Here is a 27221-nt window from a genome sequence, read left to right on the forward strand (position 1 = left end):
CTAGTCCTCCTCCTACCTTCCCAACTAGTCCTCCTCCTGAGCTTCCCAACTAGTCCTCCTCCTATCTTCCCACTCATCCTCCTCCTACCTTCCCAACTAGTCCTCCTCCTACCTTCCCAACTAGTCCTCCTCCCACTTCCCAACTAGTCCTCCTCCTACCTTCCCAACTAGTCCTCCTCCTACCTTCCCAACTAGTCCTCCTCCCACTTCCCAACTAGTCTTCCTCCCACTTCCCAACTAGTCCTCCTCCTGAGCTTCCCAACTAGTCCCCCTCCTACCTTCCCACTCATCCTCCTCCTACCTTCCCAACTAGTCCTCCTCCTACCTTCCCAACTAGTCCTCCTCCCACTTCCCAACTAGTCCTCCTCCTACCTTCCCACTCATCCTCATCCTACCTTCCCAACTAGTCCTCCTCCCACTTCCCAACTAGTCCTCCTCCCACTTACCAACTTGTCCTCCCCCTACCTTCCCACTCGTCCTCATCCTACGTGCCAACTAGTCCTCATCCTACTTTCCGACTAGTCCTCTCCTACCTTCGAACTAGTCCTCTCCTACCCTCCAACTAATCCTCCTCTTAATCTTCCCACTAGACCTTCTCCTAAACTTCGCACTAATCCTCCTATCTTCCAACTAGTCCTCCTCCTAAGCGTCCCAATAGTCCTGACCTTCGCACTCACACTACCTTCCCAATTAGTCCTCCTCCTGACCTGCTCACTCACCCTCATTCTACCTTCCCAACTCGTCCTCATCCTACCTTCCCACTCGTCCTCATCCTTCCTTCCCAACTAGTCCTCAACCTATCTTCCCAACCAGTCCTCATCCTGCCTTCCCAACTAGTCCTCCTCCTACCTTCCCACTCGTCCTCCTCCTACCTTCCCACTAGTCATCATTCCACCTTCTCAGTTAGACCTCATCCTACCTTCCCAAGGTTTGGTCTCTGCCCAGGACCTTCCACGTGCTGTGGGTGCAGCCAAAAAAAACAAAACAAAACAAAGAAGACATCATAAAAGGGATTAATAAATCCAGATGACGTCAAGAGGGACCTAAGAAATGTCATGGCTTTTGTTCAAAGCTAATGTCTCCATATCATTTTTGCCAGCTGATTCAAACTTCTGCCTCGAACTGGATGGGAATATTCACAGAAGTCAAATGGATGCACTGGAACTGTCTTTACTTTCCCAGCAGAAGGAACTTCCTTCATTTTCAGAGAGGATTTCAGGATCGAAATTAGCCCTTAAAAACTTTCTCCTTTTCACAATAACCAAGACATGGCATCAACCCAAACGTCCACTGACAGATGATTGGATCAGGAAGATGTGGTCTATACACACAACGGAATACTACTCGGCCATAAAAAAGAATGAAATCATGCCATTTGCCGCAACATGGAAGGAACTAGATCCCTCATATGGAGTGAAGTCAGTCAGAAAGAGAAAGACAAATACCATATGATATCACTTATATCTAGAATCTAATAGATGGCACAAAGGAACCTTTCCACCGAAAAGAAAATCATGGACTTGGAGAACAGACTTGTGGTTGCCAAGGGGGAATGGAAGGGACGGGGAGCTTGGACTAAAGAGATGCAGACTATTGCCATCGGGATGGAGGACAAATGGGATGCTGCTGTGTTGCACTGGCAGCTCTGTCTGGTCACTTAGGACGGAGCCTGATCACGGGAGAAAAAAGAATGTATTCATGTATGTGTAACTGGGTCACCATGCTGTGCAGTAGAAATATATATATATACATATATACATATATACATATATATATATATAAAGAAATAAAAAGAAAAAAGAAAAGAAAAAAAATTTTCTCCTTTTTTAAATTACTTTAAAAAAATTTTTAAATTACAGTTGATTTGCAATGTTCTGGCAGCTTCTGCTGTTGAGCAAAGTGACCCAGTTATGCACATATATACACATACATTCCTCTTCTGACAGTGACTCCATCACATTCCGTCCCAAGGGACTAGACACCGTTCTCTGTACCGTACAGCAGAGCTGTTAGACATTTCCAAAAAGAAACTAAACCAACTAACTATAACGGGAAAAAAAAATAAATAAAAATCACTAATATAAAAAGAAAGACATTTTGAAAAGGAAGAAGAAAAAATAAGAGCGTGTGTACAGGTTACAGCTGCAGAAGCTGCTGGATTCCATCACGGGGTCATGATGACACGCCCAAGTCATAGCTGAAGCCCTGACCCCCCAGAACCTCGGAGTGCGGCTGTGTTTGGCGAAAGGACTTTCAAGAGGGGAAGGAGCTAAGAAATGAGGTCACGGGGGGTGGGGGTCCTGATCCCCCAGGACGGGGGTCCTCAGAAGAAGACGAGGTCGGGACTCAGACACACCCAGGGGGACGGCCCTGTGAGGACCCGGCTGTCCACACGCCCAGGAGAGAGAGGCCTCGGGAGGGACCCGCCCTGCCCTGCCCGCCCCCGGGGCTCAGACTCCAGCCTCCAGGACCGGGGGAGATAAATTTCTGCTGTTTAATCTGCCCAGTTTGTCACACAGGTGTCACGACAGCTCTGGCAAAAGCTATTTCGTACTTATCATTGTGGATTGCACTGATTCACACAGGGAAAAAAAAAAAAAAAATGCCATCCATATTCAAGCAGAAGCTCAACTTCTGCCCAGAACCGATGATCATGGGTCCTGCCTTTTTCAGCTTTTGAGGATCCCCTCATGTCTTGTGCACCTGTCGGATCTGAAAGCACATCATCCCTTCGGTACCTGGGTCCCCCACTTCCTCTAAAACTCAGAGGCAGACAGAGAGAGACACACACCACAGGAGAGCAGGTCTGGGTGGAATCTAAAACAGGGCACAGACGAACCATGCACAGAACAGAAACAGACTCACAGACACGGAGACCAGACGTGGGGCTGCCAAGGGGGAGGGAGAGGGAGGGGGCTGCACGGGGAGCTTGGGGTTCGCAGAAGCAAACTAGGACATGGAGAATGGATGAGCCATGAGGTCCTGCTGTGCAGCACAGGGAACTCTATCCGGTCTCTTGGGAAGGACCAGGATGGAAGATCGTTAAGAAAGGGAATGTGTATGCCTCCGTCTGACCGTCTCACTTTGCTGTACGGCAGAAACTGACACAACCTTGTATATCAGCTATACTTCAAACAATCAAACAAAGACATGGCACACATATACAATGGAATATTACTCAGCCATAAAATAAGAATGAAATAATGCCATTTGCAGCAGCACGGATGGACCTAGAGGTTCTCATGCTACGTGAAATAAGTCAGAAAGAGAAAGACAAATATCATGAGATCGTTTTTAGGTGCAATCTAATATATGGTACAAGTGAACCCATCTACAAAACCTAAACAGACTCACAGGCATGGAGACCAGACTTGTGGTCGCCCAGGGGGAGGGAAGGAGAGGGATGGACCGGGAGTTTGGGGTTCCTTGATGCAGACTCTGACCCTGAGAATGGACCAGCCATGACGCCCTGCTGGGCAGCCCAGGGAACTCTGTCCAGTCTCTCGGGATAGACCAGGATGGACGAGAATGTGAGAAAAAGAACGTATGTCTGTGTATGCCTGGGTCCCTTTGCTGTACAGCAGAACTTGGCACAACATTGTAAAACAATTACACTCTTAAAAAAATAATAAAACACCATAGTTTTAAAAGAGAGAATAAAAAACAAACAATCAAGAAAGAAAATTAAAAATGACAACACGCAGGGCGCATGGCAGTCAGTCATCACCTATGATCACGTGCATGCCCAGTCTCGCCAGATGTTTCGCGGTGGCAAAGCCGATGCCCTCCGTCCCTCCGGTCACTATGGCAACGCGCCCGGGTTGTGGCGGGAAAACTGCGGAAGAAGCAAAGAGACAGCCGGGTAAGGTTTAGCGGCAGAGGACACGTGGGTGAGAATGACGGGCGTCGCGGGGGAGGGCGCGGCGCCCCCGGGAGCCGGGGTCCCGCAGCTGTGGTTCCGAGCACCTCCATGTCCTCCAGGCTCTCAAGGGGCAAATGGAACATCGTGGCTCCGCCCTGAGGAATGACCGCCTGCGACAGGTCCCTGCTCATCCCCCACTGACACCTGCGCAGGAAGGATGCTTCCAAAGGGATTTGCACAAAGGCCTCCTTAGGGAGAATTTCCAGCTGCGGGGGAGGGGGGGGGCGTGTCCTGGATTAACCCACCCGGATTAGGTGATTTTCTCCCCAAGTCCTGATTTTTGTTTTTAATTTTTTTGGGGGGAGAGGGGCTTCACTCAATAAAGACGGTGTTTTAAAGTGTAAGTTTTCACCTCTGTACACTTTCTTTCCCGATTATAGCAGAAAATTGCATATGATGGATGCTGGGCAATTTTTTTGTCATTTTAGGGCTGCACCTGTGGCATAAGGAGGTTCCCAGGCTAGGGGTCGAATCAGAACTGGAGCTTCCAGCCTACACCACAGACACAGCAGTGGGGGGGATGCGAGCCGCATCTGAGACCTACACCACAGCTCATGGCAACGCCAGATCCTTCACCCACTGAGCGAGGCCAGGGATGGAACCCGCCTCCTCATGGATCCTAGTCAGGTTCATTACCGGTGAACCACGATGGGAACCCCCCGCTTCTGTAACTTTTGGAGGGTGATCCTGTGAGGTGTGCCGTGTTTCACATCCTGCAGACCTTCCCCGCCTCAAGCAAACAACCCCAGTGTGATAGAATACAATTCTCAAAGGCTCAGGGGCCCGCAGGATGTCAGGATGCAGCTGGGAACCAGTTACGTCTCTGGCAGGTCTCTGCTTCCCACCCAGGCTGGGGGTCCCAGGCTGTGACAAGACTCCCCCCTGTCTCATGACAGAGGAAGCCTGCTTCCTTTCCAGAGTTTCTCTCAAACATGTGGCCCCAACCTGCTACCTTTCTGCAAGTGCTGTGATAAAAGCAGCCTCATCTGTGGGAAGAGATGCCCCATTGCGCATCATCAGAGAGACGCAGATCAAAACCCGCACGAGGTGTGACATCCCGCCAGGCAGAATGACCACCACCCCAGAGACCACAAATTCCAGCTGTCGGCGAGAAAAGGGACCCCTCCTACACTGTTGGTGGGAATGGAAATTGATTAATGCAGCCACTAGGCCGAACAGTATGGACGGTCCTCAGAAAATGAAATACAGAACCACCGTATGATCCAGCAATCCCGCTCCTGGGCATCTATCCAGAGAAAAGTAAATTTCAAAAAGATACACACACCCCGATGTTCACAGCAGCACTATTCACAATAGCCAAGACATGAAAACAACCTAAATGTCCATTGACAGAGGAATGGATAAAGAAGATGTGGTAGATATATACAGTGGAATATTACTCAGCCATAAAAAGGGAATGAAATAGGAGTCACATGTGGCAGTGGCTTAAGGGTCCCACGTTGCCACAGCCGTGCTGTAGATTGAAGCTGTGGCTCAGATTCCATCCCTGGCTTGGGAACTTCCCTATGTCACAGGTGCAGCTGAAAAAAAAAAAAGAACGAAATAATGCCACTTGCAGCCACACGGGTGCAACTAAAGATTATCATACAAAGTGAAACCAGACAGAGAAAGACAAATACCACGGTATCACTGAAATGTGGACCCTGAGAAATACATCAAACAAGTGAATATAACAGAAAACAAGTAGACGCACAGACCTAGAGCACAAACGGGTGGTGACCAGTGGGGATCGGGAAGGGGGGGGAGGTACCAACTCGTAGGTATAACATAAGGAGCTGCAAGGAGATACTGTACCATGTGGGAAGAGAACCACTATTTTATAAGGATTATAAACGGAGTATAACCTTTACACATTGTGACTCACTGGGCTGCACACCTGTAACTTACTGGCATCACCTGCACCTCAATAAATAGATGGAGACAAAGAGAGAGATAAGGGGGGGGTAGATAGAAAGCTAGAGATGACAGATCGACAGACAGACAGATAGACATAAATGATAGAGACAGATGATCCATAGATGGCAGATAGACCATAGATAGATGGATAGATGGACAGACAGGCGGACAGACAGGTTATAGATAAATAATAGATGATAGATAGATAGATAGATAGATAGATAGATAGATAGGTAGGTAGGTAGATAATGGAGAGAGAGATGATAGGTGATGGCTTCAAAGATGATAGATACATACACAGGTACATACCCACATAGATGACAGATTGAGAGATGATGGGTAAATGACAACCAATAGAGGATAGATGGATAATTCAGATGGATGACAGATACATACATATATATATACACATACATAGAAGGAGGGAAGGAAGGAAAGAAAGAGAGAGAGAAAAAGAAGAAGAAGAAAGAAACAAACAAAAAGGAAGAAAGGCAGGCAGACGGGAAGGAGGGAAGGAAGAAAAAGAAAGGAGAGAAAGAAAAGAGAGACAGAGGTGTTATTTGAGGTAAGGAACAAGCACCTTATCATGTGGGCACAGCCCACGCGGTACCAGGGACCTGCTTTTACTGAAAGCGTGTGTGTTATTTACCTCCCGTCCCGGCTGGGTGTTCCCTGCAGAGGACACGTCCTCACTCCGGACAGCATCCGACCGACGTGCACACAGCCGCTCACCCGGTTCCCTTTTGAGGAGTGATACCGTCATCGTCTAAATCATGCGTCTCTCCCCAGAATTTACGGGACGGGATCAGGAGGAACCAGCGCGTGCCGTCCACACTTGGCTTAGAAGCCTCCCCCTGTTCAACACCCAAGGACACCTGGCGCAAGGGCCGCCTTCCAGGAAACGGGACGTGGTTCTGCCCAGCCCTCCACCACCTGACGGCTCCACGGCCCTTCCTCTGGCTTCCTACACTCTGCTCTCAGCTCTGCCCGGCCCGTGCCCAGAAGCACCCCCGAGGCCGTGCGTCTGCCTCCATCCCGCTCCCGAGGATGCGAGGCCACCTCTAGGTCCATGGACACTTCCCTCGCACTCACTCGGCCTTCTGAGCCCCCTCAAAGTCCCTCCCGCATCCACAGCCTCTGCACGGCCGTCCTCGCTTCTTCCATCCTGCTCCCCAACACCCTTCCCGCCTCTGTCCACCACCCGCACCTGCGGCCACCACTGGTCCCAGCAACACCCCACGGTCCTGTGCCACAACCCGAGATTCCTCGGGCGACCACAGCGAAGGACCCCGCTCGGAAGGGGCTGACAGCACACGCGCGCCCTCCCTCCCAGTTCTGAAGCCCAGAACGGTCCAGAGTCAAGGGGCCCCATCACCAGGCTCTGCCCGGGGCCTCTCTCCTCGGCGACTAGATGGCCGTCTTCTGCGCGTCCTCACGTGGGCCTCCTGCTAAGCGTCCCTGTCCACATGCCCCTTTGCACAAGGCCCCCGGTCCTGCTGGCTGAACACTCACCGGAAGCACCTCACCTGAACTTGCTCACCTGCACCTGTGCAGGTGCACGGAGCTAGGACCAGCCTATCCTTTGCGGTGTTGGGGGCGGGGGGGAGGCATGAGTCACACGCTCACCACGGGTACACACATGCAGCCACATGGGGACATGCCAGCCCTCCTGGACAGAGCCACCGGGGGCAGTGAGCCAGTCCCCCTGTATCTTCCTGACACTGGTCAGTGCCCACGCACACCCCTGCCATGTCTCCCCCAAACCCCGCCACCAACAGATCCAGGGGGTCCCCTGAAATCACCTGCACCGTCACCCCCCCTCTTCTCCACACCCTGTATGTCTGTGACCCTGGGCTCCACACCAGCTCCCAGGGTCAGCTCCTCTCCCGAGGATGTCCACACGAGCCCTGCGTAAATTCCAGACAGAACTGCTCCCAGGTGCACCAGCTGCTGGGACCCCGGCTCCAGATGCCCCATCCACCAGCCGCCACGGGCCCAGATGCTCCCTGCTCCCTTCCTCCCCAAGCACCGAGTTCTGCAGCCTCACGAGCCAGCACTGCAGCCACTCGCCTTCAGATTTCTTTTCAGATTATCCTGCGACTCGGGAAGAAGCTCAGGGGAGACCGTGGCTCACCGGGCATGTGGCGAGCATCCGAGGATCGCGGGGTGCGGGGGCAGAGCTCCCGTCTAGACCGTGTTTAGAGCGGCCCTCAGGGCTCGGCGATGGCCAGCGCTTGGGGAAACGGCGAGATGAGGCTCTTGGAGCCCACGGCACGTGAGCGGCGGCTCCGAGTGTTAAGAGAGAAGGACAAAGCTGACGCCACATCAGATCCTTAACTTTAAGCTCTGTGTTCGATGGCTTTTTGGAGTTCAGAAGGTTGCCCAGAATGGGACGCAAACAGCACAGCCCGTTCTCCAGGCCCTGACCTTTAAAGGGATAACACTTTTCTTTCTCTTTTTTTTATTTTTATTATTATTATTATTTATTTTTTTTTTTTTTAGGGCTGCACCCACAGCATATGGAAGCTCCCAGCCTAGGGATCGAATCAGAGCTGCAGCTGCCGGCCTCCACCACAGCCCCAGCCACGCAGGATCCAAGCCGTGTCTTCGACCTACACCACTGCTCACGGCAACGCCGGATCCTTAACCCACTGAGCGAAGCCAGGGATCGAACCTGCGTCCTCATGGATGTTCATCGGATTCACTTCCGCTGCGCATAACACATCTCTGTTCATCTAGAGATAAGACGGTACAGAGCAGAGAACACGATTTGTCTTGTATGAGTTTGACACGAACACTCTGACTGGACCCCCGTGGGCAGGTGCAAGATCAAAGGATTCTGACACCCAGAGGCAACCAGCAACCACAACCCCCCCCCCAAACCTGGCCTTTAAAAAACAACGCTTTATGAATAAAACAAAACAAAACAAAAACAGAGTTCCTGTGGCTCCTCGGGTTAAAACCCTAACATAGTGTCCATGTGGATGCGGGTTCGATCCCTGGCCTCGCTCAGTCAGACAAGGATCCGGCGTTGCTGTGAGCTGGGGTGTAGGTCACAGATGCAGCTCAGATCTGGCATTGCTGTGGCTGTGGTGTAGACCGGCAGCTGGAGCTCCGATTCGACCCCTAGCCTGGGAACCTCCATATGCCGCCGGTGCACCCTAAAAAGCAAAACAAAACAAAAACCAAAAAATAAAAAAAAAAAGAATGAAGGCCACAGATGCACTCTCGCAGGTATCAGACACATGTGAACAAAAAACCTTCACTGCAGCCTTGTTTGCAAAAGAAAGATCTTTAGTCTGAATTTCCATTTTCTTTTCAACACCGGATCCAAGCTGCCTCTGTGACCTACAGCACAGCTCACAGCAATGCCGGACCCTTAACCCATTAAGCAAGGCCAGGGATCGAACCCATAGCCTCATGGCAGACCCGTCTACACTGCCTTTTTTACCAGACAAGGGTAAGCCGCCTGGAATCCTTTCTCAGAGCACGTGGGTTATAGATTCTGCCTTTCCCTCGTATGCTCGACTGGGAAATAACAATACAGCTCTTTAAAGAGTCTCAGGGGATTAGGAGGCTGGGATGAACAGACACACACTACTCGGTATACAATAGTTAATCCACAAGGACCTGCTGTCTAGCACAGCGAGGTTACTCAATATTTTATAATCACCTCTATGGGAAAAGAATCTGAAAAAAGAATGGATATGCGTGTGTGCAGGACTGCAGCACTCCGCTGTACACCTGGCACTAAGGCAACATTGCAAATCAACTCGACTCCAATACAAAATAACCTTGGAATTAACGAAGAGAGAGAGGGGAAACCCCACATAAAATAGAAAAAGAGAGGGAGCATTAGGGAAACAGAAATCAAAGCCACAATGAGATACTGCTTCACAACTCTGAGGATGACAACTACATTAGGGGAAAGAAGAAAAGAAAAGCAAAGAAACAGAAAATAACAAAGTTGCGGAGGTTGCAGAGACACTGCAACCCTCCGCCACTGCTGGTGGGGATGCAACACCGTGCAGCCACTTTGGAAAAGAGTCTGGTGTTCATCCAAAGGCACAGCCCGCCCATCCCATTCCTAGGACTGCGTCGGAGAAACGAAACCACGTACCCACAGGTCTATGCCAGGAAATGAAACCAAGTACCCACAGGTCTATGCAGGGAAACGAAACCATGGACCCACAGGTCCTCGCAGGATAAATGAAACCATGTACCCACAGGTCTATCCAAGGAAATGAAACCATGGACCCACAGGTCTATGCAGGATAAAGGAAACCATGTACCCACAGGTCTATGCAGGATAAATGCAACCATGTACCCACGGGTCTATGCAGCGTAAATGAAACCATGTACCCACGGGTCTATGCAGCATAAAGGAAACCATGTACCCACAGGTCTATGCAGGGAAATGAAACCATGGACCCACAGGTCTATGCAGCGTAAATGCAACCATGTACCCACTGGTCTATGCTGCGTCAATGAAACCATGGACCCACAGGTCTATGCAGCATAAAGGAAACCATGTACCCACAGGTCTATGCAGGATAAATGCAACCATGTACCCACGGGTCTATGCAGCATAAATGAAACCATGTACCCACGGGTCTATGCAGGGAAATGAAACCATGTACCCATGGGTCTATGCAGTGTAAGTGAAACCATGTACGCACGGGTCTATGCAGGGAAACGAAAGAAACCATGGACCCACAGGTCTATGCAGGGAAACGAAACCACATACCCACGGGTCTATGCAGGGAAATGAAACCATGTACCCACGGGTCTATGCAGCCTAAATGAAACCATGTACCCACAGGTCTATCCAGGGAAACGAAACCATGTACCCACGGGTCTATGAGGGGAAATGAAACCATGTACCCACAGGTCTATCCAGGGAAATGAAACCATGTACCCACAGGTCTATCCAGGGAAATGAAACCATGTACCCATGGGTCTATGCAGCGTAAATGAAATCATGTACCCACGGGTCTATGCAGGGAAACAAAACCATGTACCCACGGGTCTATGCACGGAAACGAAACCATGGACCTACGGGTCTATGCAGCGTAACCGAAACCATGTGCCCACGGGTCTATGCAGCGTAAATGAAACCATGTGCCCACGGGTCTATGCAGGGAAATGAAACCATGTACCCACGGGTCTATGCAGCGTAAATGAAATCATGTACCCACGGGTCTATGCAGCCTAAATGAAACCGAGTACCCACAGGTCTATGCAGCGTGTACGAAACCATGTAGCCACAGGTCTATGCAGGGAAATGAAACCATGTGCCCACGGGTCTATGCAGGGCAAACGAAACCATGTACCCACAGGTCTATGCAGGTAATGAAACCAGGTACCCACAGGTCTATGCAGCGTAAATGAAACCATGGACCCACAGGTGTATGCAGCGTAAATGAAACCATGTATCCACTCAAATATGTGTGACAAATGTTCACAGCAGCACTAGTCACAACAGCAGGAAAAGTGAGAACAACCCAAGTGTCCATAAATGGATGGGTGGATGGATGGATGATGGGTGGATGGATGACGGATGGATGGGTGGATGCGTGGATGATGGATGATGGACAGACAATGGATGATGGATGATGGGTGGATGCTAGATGATGGATAGATGGGTAGATGATGGACGGATGGATGGGTGGATGGATATGTGGACGGACAGACGGATGGGTGGATACACAGCATGGGGTCCATCCACACAATGGAATATGACTTAGTCATGAAAAGGAGTGACACAGGCTGCCAAGTGGAGGGACCTTGAACCCACAACATTCAGAGAGAGAAGCCAGACCCAGAAGGACACCTGTTCCAAGATTCAATTTATAATAAATACGCCAACGGGCCACTGCATGGAGATGGAGTGTACACGGATGGTCGCCAGGGGAAACAGGCATGGGGAGTGGTGGGTGAGAGGCACAGGGCACAGAGAAGGGAAAGGGCGGAAGAACTTCCTTTGCCTTTGGAAGAACCGCTTAGTATGGAAACGGATTACATCCTCTGTGCCTCAATCCTGAAATGAGGCGGGTAGAAGAGTAGAAGAGGAAACCCACAAAGACATTCAGGTCCTACACTCCACAGTTCCTTAGTCCTGGAGTGCCCTGGCGGCTCAGCGGGTTAAGGATCGGGTGCTGTCACCATAGGAAATGGAGTCAATGCCATGGCCGGGGTTCAACCCCCGACCCGGGCACTTCTGCATCCCTCGGTACCCAGCCTCCCCCCAAAATTAAAAACTCGTTGGGTCCTACAAGCAGTCGTCTGTAGAATAGTCGTGTGGCTGGATGACGAAGCAGGCCCAGTTCATTGGGTCCGGCTCATTGTGTCAGCGCAGCCACCTCCCCTCGGATGTCCTGGGGACCACGTCCTTGTCACCCCGTCCTCCAGACGCCAAGGAGGAAAGCAAGATCGGGGGCAGCACTGAGGGGCAGGTTTTGCCCGCACCCTAGTCACAGAACTAGCCAAGAGGCAGGAGTATTTTCCATTTGGGTGCCCACAGGTCTGATTTTTTAGGGGGATGGGGGGAGTGAATCTACCCCAGAAGCATTGTTTTTGGCCGCACCCGGGGCCAGGGGTGGAACCCCCGCCACAGCCGCAACCCGAGCGCTGCTGCGACAACGTAACCAAGCTAGCGCCCTGTGAGGCTCCCGGGCACACAAGCTGTTCTGTGTCCCGCATGTCTTGCTTTTGGGGAATGAGCTTCAGCCTCCAGGACCATCCTCCCTGAGCCCCAAAGAGCAGGTGCCCACAGGTGCTGATCAGGGAAGGGAGGGGATGCAGAGACCCTGAGGGGCCGTCAGGAGACCACCGTGCCGCCTGGGGGCAGGTCCTGGTTCCCCCTCAAGGGACACACACGGCAATGTCTTTGAGCCCTTCTGCAGAACTGAACCCCCGACAGACGGAAGACGTTAATACCTGACGAAGCCTTTATTCTGGGAAGAAGGACGACCACCAGGACCAGTTCTGGGGCCACGACACACCAGCTGTGAAAGACAAAGCAAGCTTGCCTCTGCCCTGATCCTTATCTGAGGCCCTATTTCCCACTCCCCAAACTACACAGCCCCCTCCTAATCTCTCCCAAAGAGGGGCACAGTCTTTAAGGCATGAGCCTGCTGTGGCCCCCTCTGCCTGGCAAAGCAGTAAAGCTATCTTGTTCTCTTTCACCCAAAACTCTGTCTCTGCGTTTCTATTCAGCACCCGTGTACAGACACCAAGTTTCATCAAGAGCAGGGTACACGTAACAGACAGGAAATGACCTGGGAGCCAGCACAGTCTCGCCTGAAATGAGACATACCCTGTAGGACCTGAAGTGAGCAAAGGACCAAAACACCCGAGTCGAATTTTTTATAGGGTCACTTATTGGTGGGTGTCAATAAACCAGAAAAATGATGCAGTAAAAATAAATAAATAAATAAATAAAAAACAGGAGACAAAGCGTTGTTTTGTTTTGTTTTGTTGGCCGCCCTGCAGCATGCAGAGATCCTAGGGTGGACGATCAGACCTGAGCCGCAGTTGCGGCGATGCGAGATCCTCAACCCGCCGCGCCAGGCTGGGGCTCAAACCTGCATCCTGGTGCTGCTGAGAGGCTGCCAATCCTGTTGCATCACAAGGGGACCCCCTAGGATACCAAGCTTTATGTAGTGTACGATGATGCCTACAGAGCATTCGCAGCACAGAGAAATAAATCACAAAGCAAGCTACAGATTCAAGGCAATTCCCATCAAATTACCCATGACATTTTCCACAGCACTAGAACAATCACTTTAAGAAAGAGAAATAAATCAAATGTTCATAACAACAAAAAAAAAAAAATCATGCCCACCAATAATGGCCTCTGAGAAGCAGAATTCAACGGCAAGGCAATCTTTGAAATCAACAGAGAGGAGCTCCCTGGTGGCTCAACAGGTTAAGGATCCAGAGTTGTCACTGTTGTGAGGTGGTTCGATCCCTGACCCAGAAATTCCACATGCAGCAGTGGATCCAAAAAAAATTTTTTTGCTTTTTTTTTTGCTTTTTGTAAACATTTTTTGCATTAAAGTTGGTCAACAGTGTTCTGTCAATTTTCTGCTGTACAGAAAAGTGACCCGGTCACACACACACACACACACATTTCTCTTCTTACGCTATCCTGCATCATGCTCCATCACAAGGGACTCGATAGAGTTTCCTGTGCTCTACAGCAGGATCTCTCTGCTTCCCCCCACACAAATTTTTAGTACAATAAAAAAAATTAACTCATATGCATCAAATGCAGCCAAAAAAATTTTTTAATAAAATAAAAATGACAGAGGTAGGGACTTTTCCACAGGGGGAGGACACCTGGCAGTGAGGTCCTTCAATCTGAGGTGATGAAATTTTTTTTTTTTTGATAACTTGCTCATTTATTCCTGAGGGGCTCGGCCCCTGTACTCCTCAGACCGACCCCACCCCTGGCCCCGTGTCTAACTGGTTTTCTCTGACTGAGATCTATGCAGGTAAAGTATATGTTGGTTACTTACTGATCTCTGCAGAGACCCGGACTGAGAGGACACACAGAGAGACAGAGACAGAGAGAGAGATGTATTTGAAGGAAGTGACTGATTCCACTGCAGGGGGCCAAACCCCAAATCTGCAGGGTAGATCAGCTGAGGTTCCAGCTCGAGTCCCAAGACCCCCTGGAGGCAGAACTCCTTCTTCCTTGGGAAACCGCAGGTCCTTTTTGGCTCCTAAGATCTTCAACTGATTAGACAAGGCCCACCCACTTTACGGAGCACAGTCTGGTTCACTCAAAGTCTACTGATGTCAGTGGGGCCTTTTGGGGCAGGGGTTGTTTTTGTGGCCCACACCCATGACATGCAGATTCCCCGGCCAGAGATCAAACCTGTGCCACAGCAGTGACAATGCCAGATCCTCAACCTTCTGAGCCCCCAGGGAACTCCTATCACCATTTCTTTTTAATTGAAGTAGAGTTGACTCACAATGCTGTCTTAGTTTCAGGTGTACAGCCACGTGACCCAGTTATACACATAACTATACACACACACACACACACACTCATTATTTTCCAGATCCTTTCCCCTTATAAGTTATTACAAAATACTAAGTATACTTCTGTACTCTAGGTCCTCATTGGTTATCTATTTTATATGCAGTGGTATGTAGACATTAACCCAAACTCCTCGTTAATCCCTGCCCCCCCCCCATCCCCTTTGGAAACCATAGGTTTGTTTTCTATGTCTAGGAGTCTCTTTCTTTTATAAATAAGTTCATTTGTGTCTTTCTTTTTTTTTTTTTTTTTTTGTCTTTTTAGGGCCGCACCCACAGCACATGGAAGTTCCCAGGCTAAGAGTCAAATTGGAGCTGTAGCCACCAGCCTACACCACAGCCACAGCCACAGCCATGCCAGATCCGAGGCGCATCTGCACCCTACACCACGGCTTATAGCAATGCCAGATCCCTAACCCACTGAGCGAGGCCAGGGATCGAACCTGCATCCTCAAGGATACTACTCAGATTCTTTCCCACTGAGCCACAATGGGGCCTCCCATTTGTGTCATATTTTAGATCCTACATATAAGTGATGTCTCATGGTACTTGTCTTTCTCTGTCTGACTGATTAAGTATGAACATCTGAGTCTATCCACATGGCTGCATGAGTTCAATGGTAATCTCACCCTTTTTTATTTGTTTGTTTTTTCTTAATTTTAGGGCCACACCTGCAGCACATGGAAGTTCCCAGGCCAGGGAGTGAATCCAAGCCAGCGCTGTGACCTACATACACCACAGCAGCAAAACCTGGGATCCTTTAACCCACTGCATCAGGCCAGGAATCGGACCCACACCTGCGCAGTAACCTGAGCTGCTGCAGTGGGATTCTCAAGCCCCTGCACCGTGGCAGGAACGCCTTAATCTCACCTTTAAAAAAACCTTCCCAGCAACACGTGGACCAGAGTTTGACCACACTGCTGGGTCCGTGGTTCAGCCGCATCACCATAAAATTACGCAGCACAAAGCCTAAGAATCTTTACGTTTTCCAAGAGCCCTCACTAGTTTCCAAAGGGCATGGTTAGGACCACAGACCCAGCTAAGTGTGCGAACTGCTTCCCCAGCTGAGCCATGGCCCCTGGTGAAGACGTGACGTGAAAGCAGGTGCCATTCCCAAGGCCAGGGCTGGGCAGGAGCCCAATGCAACACAGCCGTGCCCAGCCTGCCGTGCCTGGCATCCTCCACGCACAGGTGAGACCTGCTCGCTGGATGCTGGATGCACAGGTAAGCCAGCCACGGGCCTCAGGCACCCGGCAGGGGAGGCAGGGTGGGTCAGGGCAGCGTGGATGAAGAGCCAGCCTCAAGCCAGCCTGGCACAGTCACAAGCACGGCCACCTGGCCCCTCAGCAGCAGGCGGGGGAGAGCGGGAGGGGCTGGCGGGTCCCCCGGACGTTCAGCCTAGAAAGTCAGCCTCATGAGACCCCTAAACCTCGCCTCCCACAGCTGACGCCACTAAACCCCGTGGCAATTCCCTCCAAACCGAAGAACAAGGGGCCCACTCGACCGTCTTAAGGTGACTGCATCTCCCCTTCTGCACATCCCAGGTGATCTTGTTTTTTTTTGGGGGGGGGCGGGCACACGTATGCCATATGGAGGTTCCCAGGCTAGGGCTCAAATCAGAGCCGCAGCTGCCTGTCTATGCCACAGCCACAGCAACGCGGGATCCGAGCCGCATCTGCAACCTACACCACAGCTCACAGCAACACCAGATCCTTCACCCACTGAGCGAGGCCAGGAATCGAACCCGCATCCTCATGGAGACTAGATGGGCTCATTACCGCTGGAGCCACAAAGGGAACTTCCCACGGGGGATTTTTAAGGCAGAGAAAATACTCTGCCTCGTGTTCTAATGATGGATACAGGGCATGACTCCATTGTCCAAACACCATCAGGGAGCCCTGATTAAACTATGGCCTCTGGGTGATGGTGACGTGGCTGTGTCGGTTCTTCGGTTGTAACCAGTGTAACTTCTGCTGGGGGATTTCTTTATTCAGTTATTTTCCTGGCCACCCCCTGCAGCACGCAAACGTTCCCAGGCCAGGGACAGAATCTGCGCCACAGCCGTGACCCGAGCCGCAACAGTGATGACGCTGGATCCTTAACCACTAGGCCACCAGGGAACTCCAGCTGCGGATGTGGATAGCAGGGAGGTTGTGCCTGGGGGGAGTGAGGGTGGCGGCGAGGGGAAACGGGAAACCTGTGTGCTCTCCTCTCACGTTTGCTGGGAACATAAAACTGCTCTTAAATAGAGGCTACCCAGACAGAGAGAGAACAGACTTGCAGTTGCCAAGAGGGAGGGGTGGGGGAGGGATGGACGGGGAGTTTGGGGTTCGCAGATGCAAACGATTATATAAAAGATGAACAAACAACCTGGTCCCGCTATACAGCACAGGGAAAGATATGCAGTCTCCCGGGAGAGGCCACCGTAGGAAAGAATGGAAAAAAGAATCTATGTACATGCATCGCCCAGTCACTCGGCTGCAGGGCAGGAATGGCTAGAATGTTATAAATCGACTGTACGTTAAAAAAAAATTAGCCATTCCCACTGTGGCTCAGCGGGTGAAGAAGCCAACATAGGATCCGTGAGGATGCAGGTTCGATCCCTGGCCTCGCTCAGTGGGTTAAGGATCCAGTGTTACGGCAACCTGCGGTGTAGGTGGCAGAGGCGGCTCAGATCCCGTGCTGCTGTGGCTGTGGTGTAAGCTGGCTGCTGCGGCGCCCATTCAACCCCTAGCCTGGGAACTTTCATATGCCACAGGTGCGGCCGTAAAAAGAAAAAAAAGAAAAAAACTTAAATTTTTAAATTTCTAATATAGAGTATTAATTGTTTGGCCACACCCATGGCATACGGACGTTTCTGGGCCAGGGATTGAGCCCAAGCCACAGCAATGACCAAAGCACAGCAGTGACAACGGTGGGTCCTTAGCCCACCGTGCCACAAGGAAACTTCTATTTAAAAAAAAAAAAAAAAAAAGTTCTGTTGGGAGTTCCCACTGTGGCAAACAGGATCAGTGGCATCTCAGGAGCACTGGGTCGCAGGTTCAATCCCCAGCCCAGCACAGTGGGTTAAAGAGCCGGCATTGCCACAGCTGCAGCATAGGTCAGAGGGTCCAAGCGCTGGTCAGGAAGGACCAACCCCGGAGGAGAGAGCTGTGGCAAGAGGCCCCGGGGTGACCAGGAAAAATGCGGAATGCAGCACAGACAACAGCCCCTGCATGGACCCAAGAAGGACCCTTCTGTAGAGTTCCCTTTAGTATCTGAACATAAGCCGCACCCCCACTGCAGGCTGGAGGCAGGTGATGCAATGGGCCACTGGGAGAGGCCCCCGGCTGCCCAGGAGCACATGGGGAAGCAGGTGGGTGATGGCGAGAGGCAGCTGAGCTCTGCAGCCCCGGCCTCATCTGGATGGACTCAGGTGCTCTACCTGCCAGCGGGGGCAGCACGACGACGAACGGCTATGGGATGGAGCTGGCGGAGGCACGAGTGCAGCAACATCACCCAGTGTGTCCGGGAGAGGGTTTCTTGGGCAGAGGAGCATCTGGACAAAGGAATGAGGAAAGTACCTGGTCCTCCCCTGGGTGGGTGGGCCCTGTCTAATCAGTTGACGGCTGAGTAGACAAGAGAGGAAAAAGAAAGGGGGAGTCTCGCTCCCCTCTCTCCCCCTCCCTCCCTCCTTCCCTTTCCCTTCCTCCCCCTTTCCATCCCTCCCTCCCCCCTCCTTCCATCCCTCCCTCGGGTGGGTGGGCCCCGACTAATCAGTTGACGGCTGGGTACACTTGAAAGGAGAAGGGGGACTTCTTTGTCCCCTCTCTCCCCCCTTCTCCTCTGGCGCCCCCCCCCCCCCAGTCCCTCTCCGTCTCTGTTTCTCTGTCCTTGAGCTGGGGCCTGGAGCTCCATCCCATCCTTCCTGCACCTGCACTCCAGGTCCTCTGGCCTTAGGACTCAGACTGAACCCACCACCAGCTTCCCTGGGGCTCCAGGTTGCAGGCGGGGGCCCTTCTTGGCCTCCCTAAGTGTAAGTCAATTGCAATCCACCACTATATACACACCCGGATACAGCTACGCACATATACAGATATATGTTCTTAGGCGGGGTTCCCCAGAGAAACACGACCAATAGCTACATCCGTCTGTCATCTATCTATCCATTCATCTTCCCACTGACCCACTGTCCTACAGACTTCTCTCTCTAATCCTTCCATCTCTATCATCCATCCACCCACCCATCCACCCATCTCTATTCATCCATCCGTCTCTATCACTCATCTCTTATGTACCCCCCCCCCCCAGATAACAGTTACGTCCTACTGCCTCTGTTTCTCTGGAGACTACCATAGCGGCACAGACTGGGCAGCTTAAACAACCGACATCTATCTCTCATGGTTCTGGAAGCTGTTTTGATCCGAGATCACGGCGGGGCAGCAGGGTGCCCGGTGAGGCTCCCTTCCCGGCTTACACAATTGTGCCCTCGCTGTGCCCTCATACAGGAGAGAACGAGCGCTGGTCCTTTCCTCTCATAAGGACACCCATCCCCCCTCATCCCCCCCATGCCTTCATCCCACCCCGACCACTTCCCAAACAGCCCACCTCCTGACACATCCCCTGAGGGTACAAATATTCGTGCAAAGAAGGCTCACACCCCCTCGCCTGGAGGTGTCCACGCGGGAAGGTCAGAGGTGAGGGAGAAATAGCAGGGCTGGGGGCCATCGTCTCTGTCTCAGCTGCACAGACCTGCCTTCTCCCCCTGGATGGATGGAGCCTCCCCCCACTGCCCCCCCCCACCCTGAAGGTGCACCTGAACCTCCCGTCATCCCACCTCCCCAAGCCCAACCCAGCCCAGCTCCCCACCGGGTACTCAGGACAAGACAGGGAGCCGTGCTGCCAGCCCCCCACCACCCCCGACCCTTGCTGGCCCCTCCCAGGGGGTCCCTCCTGTCGCACACGCCCCACGCAGCCCCCCGTGGGGACTTGGGCACTGGCCCACGCCTCTCTACTATCTGGGGCCGGGGCCCCTCCCCAGGCTGTACCCAGCAGGGCAGCCTCAGACAGGCCCAATCACACACCGAGGGCGGGCCCCCATGGCCCACGTGTGACACCCTGGATGCCAACAGGAAGGGAGGTGACCCTGGTCACTGCACCCCAGAGGCTGGACCTCCCATGTGCCCTCTCGCCACCTGGAGATGCCCCATCGGGGCTTCACCACCCACAGCCCAGGTGATATGGGATGGCCGGGCCCCTCCTCGGGGAGCCCCCCACCCCCCAGGCAGGCCTGCATCTACTCGGCTGTCTCCCACAGACCCTGCCTGACGTGCACTACAGGCTGCTGGCTACAGGGTCTACTGTCCTGGCCCAGAAGGCGAGTTGTAACTCTCCGGCCAAGTACGCATGAAGGGGTGGGGGTCCTTCTGCCCAGGAGCCAGGGGACAGGTGCTGCGGCAGGCTGATGTCCCCTCCCCCACTCTCGCGGATGAGACGCTTGAAATACCCGGTCCTCAGCGGTTCCCGGGGGCGGGGGGGGGCATGAGGACGGTGGATGGAAGGAATTCCAGAGTGCCCTCCAGAGGGTCAGACAGAGCAGGGAAATTCGTCAATCGTGACACACCGACCAATGACAGCTATCTTTTGAGGAAACAGCATCAACTCATTAAATTTCCCAGAGGTAGAATCGAAGTTGTTCAAAGCATCTTCAGCTCAACCATGAAAGTACAGGATGGATGGATGGATGGATGGGTGGGTGGATGGATGGATGGGTGGGTGGGTGGGTGGGTGGATGGGTGGGTGAGTGAGTGGATGGATGGATGGATGGGTAGATGGTTGGGTGAATGGATGAACAGGTAGATGGATGGGTGGATGGATGGATGGGTGGATGGATGGATGGGTGGGTGGATGGGTAGATGGATGAACAGAGATAGATAAATAGAGGTAGATAAGTGGACAGATGCAGAGATAGAGAGAGATGACAGATTAATAAAAAATAAATACATAGATACATAAATGAGTGATAGATGATACTATACAAATGATAAATAGTAGATACATGAATAGATGACAAGTATAAAGATACAAGATAAATTGATAGATAATAAATGGGGTTCCCATTGTGGCTCAGCAGTAAAGAACCTGACTAGTATCCAAAAAGATGTGGGTTCAATCCCTGACCTTACTCCGTGGATTAAGGATCCAGCACAGCCGTGAGCTGTGGTCGCAGCTGTGGCTCAGATTCTGCATTGCTGTGGCTGTGGCGCAGGCTGGCCGCTGCAGCTCTGATTCAACCCCAAGCCTGGGCATGTCCATATGCTGCAGGTACAGCCCTAAAAAGCAGGGGGGGGGGGGGGAAAGGATACACAAATACAGAGACAATATAGACAACAGACAGGGCGAATAGAGGACAAACAGGTATACCATCAATAGAAAAGACACAGATGACAGATAAGAGATACACAGATTGATAACCCATAAATACATAGATGATAAACATGCGGATAGATGGACAGAAAACTAACAAGAATATATACATCAATAGGATAGAGAAGGTGCTGTATATACAAATAGCATCTCCTCCACCCAGGCCCGGGATCACCACGCTACGTGTGTCCCTAATGAACTGGCCATCAGGGAACGATCAGCTCCTACAATAGCTGCAAAACCCCAGTCTTGGCGTCCCCGGGGCGGCGCAGGAGGTGTGACCTTCCCACGCCCTTGTCTTGTTTCCACCAAGACCCGGCCAGGAGCCTCCCAAAAGCAAAGGGAGACTCACCAGGTACCCCCTCCTGGAACCCCCACTTTCTGAGGGGAAGGGCACTGGCTGTCCCCCCGGCATGATGAAAACCCTTGGGAAAAGTCCTCTTTCCATGACACCTGCAGAGACCACAGGGCCCCTCCTTCCACGGGCCACTTCCCTGAGGCGCCTGCCCCACCCGCACCCCCACCCCGCCGGGGCCGGCTGCACCTGCTACCAGCGCATCCTATCTCCTCTCACGGCACCAGAAAAAAAATAAAAAAAAGAGTTTCTATCAATCTAGAAGGCGAACAAAGTGGGGCTGGAAATAAAGAGGTGGCAAAGCTTCCTGATGGGGCTTCAGGCCAGAGGTCGAATGCCTGAGCAGAAATTCTGAGACTCCTCCCAGAAAAACAGAGGCCGAGGACCCCAACAAAGAGGCCAGGCAGCACCTCGGAACAACGGCTCCGAAACTGGGATGCACGCGGGCAGCCCCAGGACCCAAGAACATGCGGGGTCTGAATGTAAGGGTCTCGGGGGGGCCTTGTCTGCACATCTGGCCGACAGGGAGTGCCTCTGGAGCCCGGGACCCGGGGTCTGCAGAGAGGAAAGGCGGACAAGGGGTCAGGAGGCGGGTCTGAGCAGATGGGGCTGGTGGCCGGGTGCACGGCGGGGAAGCACATCTAAAACCATACCTGGGAGTTCCCACTGTGGCTCAGTGGGTTAAGAAGTCGGCTAGTACCCATGAGGATGTGGGTCCCATCCCTGGCCTCGCCCAGTGGGTGAAGGATCCAGCACTGCTGCACGCTGTGGTGTAGGTCGCAGATGCAGCTCAGATTCGACCCCTAGACTGGGAATGTCTCTAGGCCCCAGGTGTGGCCATAAAAAGAAAAAAAAAAAGAAATAAAAAGCAAAATAAATGAAATGACACCTGGAATCAGGGAAGGCTGGCCGTGGGCACTGTGGGGCTGATGGCCTGGCCGGGGCGACCCAGAGGAGGTGGGAGCAGCCTTCCACCTGTGTGTGGCAGGCAGGCCACGGCCCTGGAAGCTGCGAAGGTGGTCAAGGGCCCCCGCCACGTGGAGGAGGACCCCAAGGCCCAGCCTCAGGTCTGGGAGGCGTCAGAGGCACCAACGGCTGGTGTTTCCAGGCAGAGCTGCAAAACCCGTCCCAGCGGCCAGAAAGGCTTTGAAGCATCCAAGGCTTCACTTCTGTCTTAACTTGATGTGACATGTACAATGCGGCCCCAGGAGACGGCTTGTTCCTGGGCAAAGAATTCGAGTGACCTGCCCGAGAGTGGTTCAGACGGCACCCAGAACCCAGGAAAATGAGCTCTCAAGCCCATCACCACAGAGGTTTCAGAAACCCGTGAAGCGCCCTGCTCAGGGGCTCCCCCCTTCCCCCCGACATGCACGGCAGCACTCACTCCAAGGAAACTCTGGAAATAACCTCCCTGGGCTGGGGGGGAGTCCCTAGCATTATCTGGGGATCCAGAGAAAGAATGATGAAAGAAGGGAGTTCCCTGGTGGCTCAGTGAGTTCAGGATCCGGCACTGTCACCACGTGGCTCTGGTTACCACTGTGGCTGGGGTCGATCCCTAACCAGGGAATTTCTGCACACTGCAGGCACCGCCCAAAAAAAAAAAAAAAAAAAGAATTAATGAAAAAGAAAGTCCTAAAACTCCAGGACAGGGGGAGCTGCCAAGGGAGGCCAGGAAGGAGGTTAGGCTCACGGAATTCCTGGAAAAATAAGCAGAAATCAGTTATGAAGTGGGTTCCTGTGACAGCCAGCGCTGGCAGGGATGGAAATTCTAACGAGCCTGACTCAGGGTTCACTACCGTCGAGGGCTTTCTCGGAACAAACGCAAGCAGAGAAGGAAGAATCAGAGTGGCCGCAAAGACCCCCAGGAAAGGGCCGACCCCGCACGTGGGGAGAGGCCACCGCTGCAGGACACACAGGCCCTCTGCGGCCACAGCCTGGCCACGGTCACTGACAGGCCACCGAGCAATACTCCAGGGGGCCTTCCGGACCCACCCCTCCCCCAGCGTCTGCGGCAGCCCCCCCCCACCCCCCAAAGCAGGCGGATAACCAAACCCTAATCTCCGGTCCGGAGTTGTTTTTCGGATGTTGGAACCAGCACCACGGGGAAGAAATGAACTACTGCTTGATACCTTGGAGCGCAAGGCCCCCCAGGCCTCCCCAGGCGCCTAAGGAGGGATGGAGTTAGAATTAACCCCCGTGACCCCGCCCCAGGACCTCACCCTCAGCCAATCCGAGATCGGCGCACGAGCGCCCCTGGTACCCAGGCCGCCCCTTCCTCCTCGGCCTTCAAGGATGCTTTGCTGAAACCCTCCGGGAGTTTTGGGCTTTTAAACACCCGCTTCCTGGACGCCTTCCTCGGCGCCTGCAGTAAAGGCCCTTTCCTTCCCGACAACCCGCGGTCAGGAGCCGGGCTTCGCTGCGGCCGGGCGAGCGGGCCGAGTTTGGTAATAATTCCTTCCCGAAAAGCCGGGAAGGAAAGCTCTCCTCTTCCTCGTCGGAGACCGTCTACCACCAGGTGAGCTCAGCTCAGTTAGGGGAACAGGACCTGGCCGACCTGGAATCACAGGTGGAAAGCATTGCACTCATCCCAGTGGCTGTTTTTTTGTGTGTGTTTTTGTGTTTTTTGAATGGCTGCACCTGTGGCATAGGGCCGTTCCTGGGCCAGGAATCGAATCTGAGCTGCAGCTGCAGCAACGCCATATCCTTTAACTCACTGCCCTGGGCCGGGGATCGAACCTGCACCTCTGCTGGGAGCTGCGCCAAGGCGGTCATCCACAGGAATTCCCTGGTGGCCCTTTGACTGAGGTGTTTCTAGAAGCCAAGAGCATCCGTGGCTAGACAGTAAAAGAGAGCACAGGGGACCAGATGACAGAGCAGGACACACAGAAACAGGACACACACGGAGACGGACATGAACTGTTGTGTATTTTTTGGGGGTTTTTTTGTTTTTTTTCCTCTTTCAGGCCAAGCCTGCAGCCTGTGGAAGTTCCCGGGCTAGGGGTCGAATCATCGACACCACTGTCTCAGCCACAGCCACGCAGGATCCAAGCCGCGTCTGCAACCTACAGCACAGCTCAGGGCAACGCCGGATCCTTAACCCACAGAGTGAGTCCAGGGATCGAACCCCCGGCCTCATGGAGATGACGACAGGTTCCTCACCCACTGAGCCACAATGGGAACTCTGATGGGAGCTGTTTCTGAAACCAGGGAGCTGTGTGGACTCAGAGGTTGTCCCAGGAAGAACGGGAACAGCAGAAAACCTCCCGCGGGGGAAACTGCGGCAGCCGTGGGCCTCAGGCCAAGGCTGGGTGACCCCGATTTTCAGTAAGACCCACGGCGAAGGAAAACGCTTGTGTTTATCAATGAGTTTTGTTGCTCGGCGGTGGAAACACAGTCAAAGGAAGAGGAAAACCCTCCTTCACTGCTGGTGAAAAATGTAAAATGGTGCAGCCACTCCGGAGAACAGAACGGAGGTTCCTCAGAAAACTCAACCTCGAACGACCGTGGGATCCAGCCGTCCCACTGCTGGGCGTCTATCAAGACAAAACCACATACGCTCACTTCAAAAGATAACCCACCTCCCAACATCGACAGCAGCACTCTTCACAACGGCCCAGACAAGGAAGCAACCTAAAGGTCCATCAGGCGATGAGTGCGTGAAGAAGAGGTCCACGCATACGATGCAACAGGACTGAGCCATCAGCAGAAAGAAATCACGCCACGGGTAGCAAGCAGCATGGATGGACCTAGAGATTCTCATACTAAGTACGTCAAAAAAAAAAAAAAAAAAAAAACCAATACCATGTGAGATCACTTCTATGTGTCACTGAAAAAATACAAAGTAGTGAATAGAAAAAGCAGCAGACTCACCTATGCAGAGAACAAACTCGGGGTTCCTGGAGGGGGAGCGGGGGAGGGGCGGGGGGGGAGGGGAGCAAGAGATACAAACTGTGAGTTTAACATAAGCTACAAGAACATGGTGTACGCACAGGGAATAGAGCCAGTGTTTGCTAATAACTAGAAATGGACTAGAACCTTAAACCAGGGTACATGAGGGCATCGCCCACCTGTAACGTACGTGAAATCGAACAGCAGCAATACTTCGATTTTAAAAAATGAATACGTAAGGTCGTGCACACACACACACACACACACAGAGGAGTGTTTCCTGACACAGACACAAGTAAGTACAAACCTGACATTCGTTGTCAGCACGGTTTTAGGGGCGCACAGCCCGCCTGAAAAGAATCACAAAGGCTGAAACACTGACTTTTCGCCCCGTGGGCGGGTTGCTGCCCAAACAATGGCAGGGAAGCCATGTCCCCTGGACAGAAAATGACACTGACAATGGGGGTCAAATGACTATCTAAGGCTCCCAAGAGTCAGAACCCAAGAACCCCCCCTCCCCAAGTTATCCCCAAGGGAGGACAGAGAGACGGTGGGTGAGCTGTCACCTGGAGGCAGCCGAGGGACAGTCCCCGTTCTCTGTTCAGAGGCTGGACACGGGCAAGCTCAGTGCTGGAGGGACCCACGTTCACAGGGGGAGAGGCACCCGCCCAGGACCCTCCGTCCCCGGATCACAGGGGCGGGACGGAAACACACATCTGGGACTGCAGCAGCCACACGGAGCTCTCAGCCAGTCTGGCCGCCTCCGTCCAGGACAATTTCTGCACACGGATCTCGCCCCACGTCTGAGGACGGGGGGCTGCAGAAACATCCTCTGCCCCTTCGCGGGGAACAAACCTTCAACCCTTCATCTGTTTCCCTCCAGCTAGTTTTGGCCTCCTTCTTGGGACGGCTGTGAAAACCACGAAAATGAGGCACTTCTGCAGAAAGGGAAAAAAAACCCATCTCAGGATGGCGACCTTACAGCTAGAGCTGAGCATGCAACACACACCCGTTTGAGGAAGCAGAGACTTAGGGCTTTTACGGCAAGGTGTGCATGTGAAACACACGGCATCCTGAGGAAGCTGAGTGCTGGGTGGACCCAGATAAGAGGCATCCGTGACAGCCAGGGGCTGTGTCTTGACGAGAAATTCTGGATGATGGAAACGAAACCGAATCTAAACTATTTATCCACGTGGTCTTGCAGCGGGCAATGATCGGGATGGGGGGGGTTTTCATGACCCCAACTGGCCCCTTTGAACTCAAAATGTTGGGGCCGAAACACTAAGTGCTTGAATCCCTTTTCCCCAGCCCCCAGGGAGAGCAGCAATCCAAAAAATGCAGAGAAAGGAGAGGGGGGAGTTCCCGCTGTGCCTCAGTGGGTTAAGAACCCGACTTAGAGTCCGTGAGGATGCAGGTTTGACCCCGGGCCTCGCTCCGTGGGTTAAGGATCCAGCGTTGCCATGAGCTGTGGTGTAGATCATAGATGTGGCTTGGATCCCGTGTTGCTGTGGCTATGGTGTAGACCTGCAGCTGCAGCTCTGATTCGACCCCTAGCCTGGGAACCTCCATCCACTGCAGGTGCAGCCCAAAAAAGAATAACAACCCAAAAAATGCAGAGAAAGGAGAGGAGGGAGTTCCCGCTGTGCCTCAGTGGGTTAAGAATCCGACTTAGAGTCCGTGAGGATG

General features: G+C 52.7%; 1 protein-coding gene across 4 annotated transcripts in view; it reads right to left on the reverse strand.

Annotated features, from left to right (window-relative positions):
* Positions 1-27221, reverse strand: part of DHRSX (dehydrogenase/reductase X-linked) — a 230868-nt gene that overhangs the window by 190290 nt on the left and 13357 nt on the right. For all 4 annotated transcript variants that reach the window (XR_007132866.1, XR_007132865.1, XM_047765372.1 and 1 more), the window contains exon 2: positions 3728-3835. Coding sequence is in view for 2 of the 4 variants with exons in the window: in XM_047765372.1 (XP_047621328.1) it covers positions 3728-3835 (108 nt within the window). In the remaining 2 variants the exon portion in view is untranslated. The remainder of the gene's footprint in view (positions 1-3727; positions 3836-27221) is intronic.

The sequence above is a fragment of the Phacochoerus africanus genome, chromosome X, assembly GCF_016906955.1.
Source record: "Phacochoerus africanus isolate WHEZ1 chromosome X, ROS_Pafr_v1, whole genome shotgun sequence".
NCBI classification, from domain to species: domain Eukaryota; kingdom Metazoa; phylum Chordata; class Mammalia; order Artiodactyla; family Suidae; genus Phacochoerus; species Phacochoerus africanus.